This window comes from Bombus bifarius, unplaced genomic scaffold, assembly GCF_011952205.1.
Source record: "Bombus bifarius isolate JDL3187 unplaced genomic scaffold, Bbif_JDL3187 scf7180000010252, whole genome shotgun sequence".
Classification (NCBI taxonomy): Eukaryota; Metazoa; Arthropoda; class Insecta; order Hymenoptera; family Apidae; genus Bombus; species Bombus bifarius.
The window spans coordinates 344,979-352,873 of NW_022885576.1; the positions used below are offsets into that span (position 1 = coordinate 344,979).

At 33.4% G+C, this 7,895-nt stretch overlaps 1 protein-coding gene across 1 annotated transcript; it reads left to right on the forward strand.

Annotated features, from left to right (window-relative positions):
* The first annotated feature begins 5,835 nt into the window (after positions 1–5,835).
* Positions 5,836–7,614, forward strand: LOC117216231. The gene is made up of 8 exons (XM_033462816.1): positions 5,836–5,932; positions 6,198–6,315; positions 6,383–6,635; positions 6,701–6,865; positions 6,950–7,040; positions 7,117–7,253; positions 7,333–7,465; positions 7,542–7,614. Exons 1-8 carry the CDS (start codon positions 5,873–5,875, stop codon positions 7,590–7,592), a joined length of 1,008 nt encoding a protein of 335 aa, XP_033318707.1. The 5' UTR covers positions 5,836–5,872; the 3' UTR covers positions 7,593–7,614.
* Positions 7,615–7,895: the final 281 nt, after the last annotated feature.

Sequence of the window (7,895 nt, forward strand, 5' to 3'; positions counted from 1 at the left end):
AATGTAGTGTCATTACAGACCTTTATTATAGTAGTATCAATCTATTTATATATAGTCGTAAAAAATAATTCGTTTTTTATAGAATTACCTCAGCTATGAAGAGAGTAATATTCAAAAACAAAACGAAGCCTTGCCTCGTCAATTTCGCTAGAGTCCTCTGAAATGGCCACACCCCAATGGTGGACAAAAGACGTTTGTTCAATCGGAAGGCAGGTTGCTCAAAGAAATCCATGTCGGTTATCGCGTTTCTTTCACTATTTCGACTCATAATCGCAGGAAAGAGACGAACATGAGTTAATAAAAACTCAAAAAGGAAATCGATTGGAGATTGGCTTATTAAATCATTACCGAGTTAGTTAATAATTCGAACTATTTCAACAATCCGTCTTTCCACATTCATTATATCCAAGAGACGAGATTTTTACGTTGTTTAAAATGTACTCGTAAAGGTTCTATTCCTTTAATGATAAATTCATCTGTGAAATGATAGCTAATTAGACATCTATCGCTTACTTATTCTTTCCTCGTCTTCATTTCTTGTGCAATTGTCGGTGTGTCATATTACAGAGACCATTTTATTTAATTTGTATGCAATCGATTGTCATCAAACGTGCCGGCTATAAGAAAATGATTCCCCGCATTAGGAGGATTTTCATTTTAAAGTAAGGTCTGTTTTTGTTAGAGTCTTAGTCTCTACCTCTAGCCTTCGAGTGATGCATTTCTTTGGTGTGCAGCACGCAATGTGAACACTTTGACGACCGTATTTTTTCTATTGATTTCTACTTGTTGCTTGTACTTTTGATTCAGTCTATTGTAGTACAATAGTCTATATCTCAGTACAATTCCGATATACTTTTTGAACAAAATGCATTAAATCACTATCGAAACTTTATTATATAATCTTAATTTATTTCATATACATAAAAATTACAATTATTTTCTGACTATTCACTTTCATTGGAAGAAAGTTTATCATTATCAAAGTCATTAACTATCGATCTTTTCAGTACATTTATAAATTGCTTCACTGTACGATATCATTGCCACTGTACTATTATTATCGATATTATTGTCTACATCAGATAAAAGGTCAACATATCTTTCTTTACAATTTTGATGAATTTTAAGTGTTTTACTAATATAAGGTACTCTGTTAAAAGATGAAATCCAGCTAATGCTAGAAATTACGAGGTAAAGGGAATGAAATATTATTTCAATCTACAGATGATTTCTGAGTTGTTTGAGTTCAACGAACTGATAAACCATAAAAATTGCAAGAATATATATAAAGGCAAATACTTTTCTTGAAATATAGTAGTGTCTGAATGAGTGGTCACAAAACGAATCTGCTTGTTTTTTTTTTTTATTGTTTAATTTATACTTTACAATTTGTCCAACTGGACATTCGGTAAATTTGTAAAGCTTAATTGCTAAATAACATGTGGATGGCTACCTCCAGCGGGATACTATCTTCGAATTTGACTATTTCATTTCTTTAGTGAGGTCAGTGGGGTGTTTACTTTTTAGTCTTTTTTCTATGAGAGTTTTGCTCGCTTCAGCAGCCAACTAATTTGGATGTGTTGACGTTCTTTCCTTACATTTTTCTGCGTACGTGCCGATTTCTTCTTTGACCGTTTGTATCTTTAAGTCTTTGCGTATATCCTCGTTTCTGACATACCATGGGGCGTTGACTATTGTTCTCAATATCTTCGATTATAGCGACTCTAGTTTATTTATGTAGTTCATTGCTGCTGTTAACCACAGTGGTATTACATACGTACAAATCGGTTTTATTATCGTTTTATATTTTTTTAATTTATTTTCTATGCTGAGTTTAAAATTTCGATTAGTTAATCAGTACATTTGTCTTCTTTTTATCCGTGTTTTGTCTACAATTGATTTAGTATGTTGCTTCCATGTAAGTTGTGTTCCTAAGCAGAAACCTAGGTATTTAACTTACCTTGTTTGTGCTATGTGCGTGCCATTCAGTTGGATAATTGGTGGTATCCGTTTCCTTAGTGTACATGTAATATGGTTGCATTTACTGAGGTTTGCTTTTATTTGTTCATCTTATGACCATTTTTCTATTTTTGTGATGTGCTCTTATAGTAATGTGACTGCTGTTTCTGTATTAGTGTGCCTGACTAGTACAGTTGTGTCGTTCGCGAATGTCAGTATTTTGCTATTGGTAGTTGTTGGTATGTTGACCGTGTATAATGTGTATAGTATTGGTCCTAAGACGGTTCCTTACGGAACCCCTGCCTTGATGTCTTTTACTTGAGAATATACATCCTTTATTTTTACTACGAAGGTTCTGTTGCTTAGATACGATTTGAGTGGTGGATTTGTTCCGGGAAGTGTTTTTTGATTATTTGTAAGAGGCTTTCATGATTCACTTTATCAAATGCTTTCTTAATGTTCATGAAGAGGGATGTACAGTACTGTTTCTTTTCTATTGCTAGTAAAATTTCGTTGACGAATCTGTGCATTTGCTCTATCGTGGAGTGTTTGTTTCTGAATCCAAATTGGTGATCTGGTATTAATTTTTCTTTCTCTATTGTTGGTTTTAGGCGATCGTATATTATTTTCTCTAGTATTTTTGAAAACACAGGAAGTAGTGATATTGGTCTGTAAGATGCAGGTTGGTGAGGGTCTTTGCCTGGTTTAGGTAACATAATGTTCTGTGCTAGCTTCCATAGTTTAGGAAAGTATTGGATTCTTAGTATTGCATTGAATATTATTGTCATTAGTCTTATCGCTTTTGGCGGAAGGTTTTTCAAGATTTTACCATTGATTAGGTCGATTCCTGGTGCTTTATTGTTTTTTGTTTTCCCGATTATGATTATAATTTCTTGTGCTGTTTTATTAGGTATGGTGTAGTGGTTGTTAGTTGGGGTACTAGCATTTTGCGCATTTTTGTCAATATTATATGGAGTGAATGTGTTACAAAGGTGGTTGGGGAATTCTGCAGCTTGCTCTTCGTTGCTTTTGGACCATGTGTTGTCTGCTTTTCTGATTGTTAGGCTTAGCTTTATTGGCTTCTTTATTTTGTACGTGGTTTTCCATAGAGAGCAGTTGGCATTCTCGTGCGCAGAGAGTGTCTCTATGAATTTTGGGAATTCGTTATAATTATTATCTTTTATTTTAATTTTTATTTCCTTTGCGAATTTATTTATATGTTTTTTGTTTTCACGTGTTCTATGTTGTTGCCATTTTGCTTTCGCTTTCCTTTTTTCTCTGATTTTGTCAAGGATGTCTGTTGGAATTATTTTTATTTGCCTGTCGTTTGGTTCATAAGTAATAGTTGCCCATACTGCTTCTTGTATAATTCCTGTAAATGTTGTTACTGCCAGTTCGATGTGTTCGGGTGTTTTTAATGGGATGTTGCAGTTGATTTTTCTCTTGATTAGTTTTTTAAATGTTTGCCATTTGGTGCCTTTATTGCAAAGCGACTCTCATTTGCTATAATTATATTGGTTTGTTTGTGTATTCTATTATTATCGGTGTATGATGGGAGCTAAGCTCAAAACTGAGTGTTATTTTTAATTTGTTTGCGTTTAGTCCTTTTATAACTGCAAAATCAAGCAAGTCAGGAATTTTGTTTAGATCTGCCGGCCAGTATGTTGGTCCTCCTGTAGTAATATGTTGAGGTTACTAGTTCTAATATACTTTTCTAGTGTTACCTACCACGAGGTGTGTTCATCCTTGAGCCCCATAGCGCGTGCTTTGCATTGAAGTCTGCCACTGCGATGTATTTGTCACCTAAGGATTGAAAATACTGTTCCCATTTTTGTAATGTCATGTTGTGTCGCGATAGTGCATATACTGCTGACATCTGGAGGTAGTTGCGGTTACTTTGTATTATAACGGTGGTTGCTGGAACGTGTTCCTGACTAATTTGACTATGTAAGTGGTGTTTGATATCCTTTCTTATTATCACTGCGGCCCCTCTGTGTGCTTTTCCTGAGGAGTGTTTGGTATTATGGATGGTGTTATATGGTATTTTCATGTATCTTTTTGGTGTGAAATGTGTTTCTGAAACAAGTAATATGTCAATATTATTGTTATACAGAAATGTTTTAGTTTCAAGGGCCCTTTGTTGTAGGCCATTGGAGTTTCAAGCTTCTACTTTCAGCATGTCCATTCCTATTTTTTACTTAACATATTTGTAAGTAGTTGTAGCATGTAGACTGTAATTTGTTGTGTTGTCTGAGTATTGCATTTTGCCCATTTATCATTTTTGTTAGCCTTTCAATGTTTTTAATGGACTGCTTGAGCAGTTCCTTGATTTCTGTAGCGTCGTTATTGTTGTTGTTTTGGTTTTGGTTGTTTAAGATTGGTGTTTGGTTAGTTACTTGTGCATAATTTCGGCTACCAAAGGTGTTGATGTTTCTATTGTTAGTGTTCGGTACGTTTGGTACATTTGGTGTTGGCTCTGATTCTGCAATTCCTTGTTACGAGAGATATTTATCGTATGTTCTGCTTTGAAGCGATGGAAACGGGTTTCGCTGTAGTTGTTTTCTGGCTTCGCAGCCTTTATAGCTTGCTGGGTGGTTTCCATTACAGTTATAGCATTTTACTTCGTCTATCTCTCCTGTGTGGGCAGTTTTCTGTTAGGTGGTTTTCTACATTTGACACACGCCGGGTTTCTGTTGCAGTAGTTTTTTGTGTGTCCGTATCGTTGGCACCGTATGCATATGTCCTTATAACGAGGTGGCTCAATTGTTATTATTGTGTTTAGGATTTTTTTAATGTCAAAGATTTCTTTGTTGTTAGCTTTGGGTTCAAGTTCTATTAGAAACAGTAGCAATGGCTGTTTCGTATCATATCTGGTTATATTATTTATTGTTCTTGCTTGGTGTCCCATTTTTGCTAATTTTTGGCACATATTCTTTGTGTTTGTCCTTGGATGTAGTCCTCTAATCATTATTTTGTAGTTTTTTTCTGTTTTAAGTTGGTATGTACGATACCCAACGTTTTTTTTCTTTAACACTTGCGTCACTTTTCTGAAGATTTCTGGAGATTTGTTTGTACTTTTACTTGTTCTAGTTTTAATTGCTTCATACTATAGTTTTCTTTTCCAGCAGTGTTGTTCAATAATTCGATTAGTGGATCTATTATTTGGGCATCTATGTAGATTGGTTCTTTTGAGTCCGTATCTATTTTTTCTATTAGTGAACGGAATGAATTTTGAAGTGGGAGCCATTGTTGCTTTTCTGTATGTAAAGTTTTCATGGCGCTTGGGCCTGGTATTATTTTACGCTTTTTGTGCGCTGTTGCTGTATTCTAGTGTTCATCTTAATATGGTAATTCGTCATCGTAGCTGTTTTCTTCTTGATTTTAAATCGTTTCCATTTCTTTTGTAGCTTTATTTATATAATATATTTCACCTTTGTTCGTTATTTTGAGTGGTGGTATTTGCTGTTGCATTTTGTAGCTTTAACATTTGCCAGTGTTTGTTGTCTTTTCGTTCAACTAAATTTACTGCCTGTCGCACTTTCACTGAAGCACAGTTTCTCAAGTCTGTCGAGCTCGGCTGGTCAGGCAGAACTCCCGAATCTGCTTGTGATTGCTTAACCAGTTAAAATGATCAATGTCTAAATCTCATATGATTGATTAATAACAGATCAAGAGGATAGTTTCATGCGTTTAATGAATTATTTATATATCAATAAATAGTTTAAGCTTTTATAGAAAATGTGACAATTTGGCATGGAATAGAATTTCTTAGTTTTTTCAAGCCTCAATGTCTTAAACATGACTTCATTTAATTATTTTTGTAATCTTATATTTTATATATCTTTTCCAGGTTAGAGGATTAGTTAATGTGTGGAGTATCAGTGTGGATTCCATCATCGAATGCATACCACCGATGGTAACGATCCTTCTTCAAGTGGCATCTTATTTTAACCTGATTTTTAATACGGGAAAGGTACGGACGGTTCTTTATCTCGTTTAGTCTACAAATATTCAAAGTTGAATACGATTAATTAATTTAGTTGAGATTTTATTGCATAATAAAGAATAATTTTCTCAAGCTAAAGAAGAACTTGCTCCACGCTGCCATTAACATTTACACGTAATGATGAAAGCACGAAGGAACTTTCAAAGATATTTCTGCAAAATTCTTGTAATTTAGAACAAACTCCTCTCTTCTTATTTTTATCGAACAATCTTTCTTCTTTTTCTTATTACAGTTCAAAGATATACTCTTATTTATTAAAAATGATCACAACTACTACATGAATCGTCCAGAAAATATGATTCTTCAATATTATGCCAGACAAGGAAGCAAAATTATATTTTATTATGTCTGTAAGTGCATTAGATTTCAAAATGAGAGAAATTCTTTCATCGTTCTTTAAGAGCATTTCCATTCTAGCGTACATTTATATAACAATCACAGCTTTTGTACTGATACCAACAGTATCATTGATAAATGAACTCATCAATCATTCTGAAGAGAGAAGCTTACCAATCGAAATCGATTATGGCATAGACATACAAGAATATTTCTATTACCTATTTATACCTTTGTACATATCAATGTTTATAGTTCCTCATGTAATCGCATCTTGCGATACCACGTACTTGCTATACGTCCACCATGCCAATGCTTTGTTTGCAATAGTCAGGTAAAGTTCGTCTTCGTTAATTTAATAATTTCGCAAAATTTGATTCCGAAAACAATATTTTCCAGTTATGAATTGAAAACTATTCACATTTTCGATACAAGTAGCTTAATAAACTTAAAGGATTATGACTTACTCGAAAAGTATAAAGACGTCGAATTATCACCAGACGAACAGAAGAAAATTTTTAAAAAATTATTGCTTTGCATAAGAAGACATCAAAATGCAATAAGGTTGGTAATCATGTTGTGTTAATATATGGTCACAGTGTTCATTTCTTTCGAGTAATAGACTATTGAATATTATATTTTTCGTAGATACTCAAACCTCGTTGAATCATTTTTCACTAAATCCATATTAGCTCAGATGTTTTGCAACGTCGTCAGTCTTAGTATTGGTGGAGTTGAAGTAGGTATTTGGATATACAAACTAAACTAGAAGATCCTTTCTCAATTCGAATACATAAATACTTCACTATTTCTAGACAATCTTGAATTTAGGCAATACAAGGAACGCGATGCGATTTGGAGCACTTGCATTGGCACAAGCTATACACATATTCATCCTTTGCTTCCCAGGGCAAACGCTATTAAATCACAGTGAAGAAGTGTACACCGCGGCGTAAGAATATTTCATATTTCTTTGATATTTTTTTCACCATTCATATTCCAAAGGGTTAATTCAAGACTGATTCATTTAGATGCGAGGTAGTGTGGTATATATTTCCTAAAAGGTGTCATAATTTATATATGTTTTTACTCACAAGGACTATGATATTTAACAAAATAACAGCTTTCAAACTTTCGGTCATGTCGATGGAAACATTTCTCTCGGTAAAATCTTCTTACTACGGCACATTTTAAATAATCGCAAAATTATTCGTAATTGGATTACTGTTTATACTTTCAGATTATTCAAACCGCAATGAGTTATTTCACTGTGCTATTGTCAACTACATGAACTTAAATGAAAATTGGATGTATCCCAGTTACATATGTAATAAAAATTATCAGTATAGTGTATTTCGTTCTTTGTACATTACATTTTTATTTACGGCACATACTGTCACATATAAGGAGATAATGCCTTTTAACGTTCTGTACTACAAATATGCAGAGATATATAAGAAATATTTGAATATTTTGATAGTTTAGAGAAAGATTATGCCAATGTTCTATTTTAAAGTAATATATAATATAGTTTGAATAAACAGAAAAAGAATTAATGCATATAATAGGATTGTTTAGAAAACAAATAAGAAGG

Bases quoted from the DNA above. Each gene is read 5' to 3' on its own strand.
- LOC117216231 (XM_033462816.1), top strand. From the start codon at position 5,873: ATGGTAACGATCCTTCTTCAAGTGGCATCTTATTTTAACCTGATTTTT. The intron at 6,316-6,382 runs GTAAGTGCATTA...TTTCCATTCTAG, and splicing joins AATTATATTTTATTATGTCT to CGTACATTTATATAACAATC. The intron at 7,466-7,541 runs GTAAAATCTTCT...TTATACTTTCAG, and splicing joins CGATGGAAACATTTCTCTCG to ATTATTCAAACCGCAATGAG.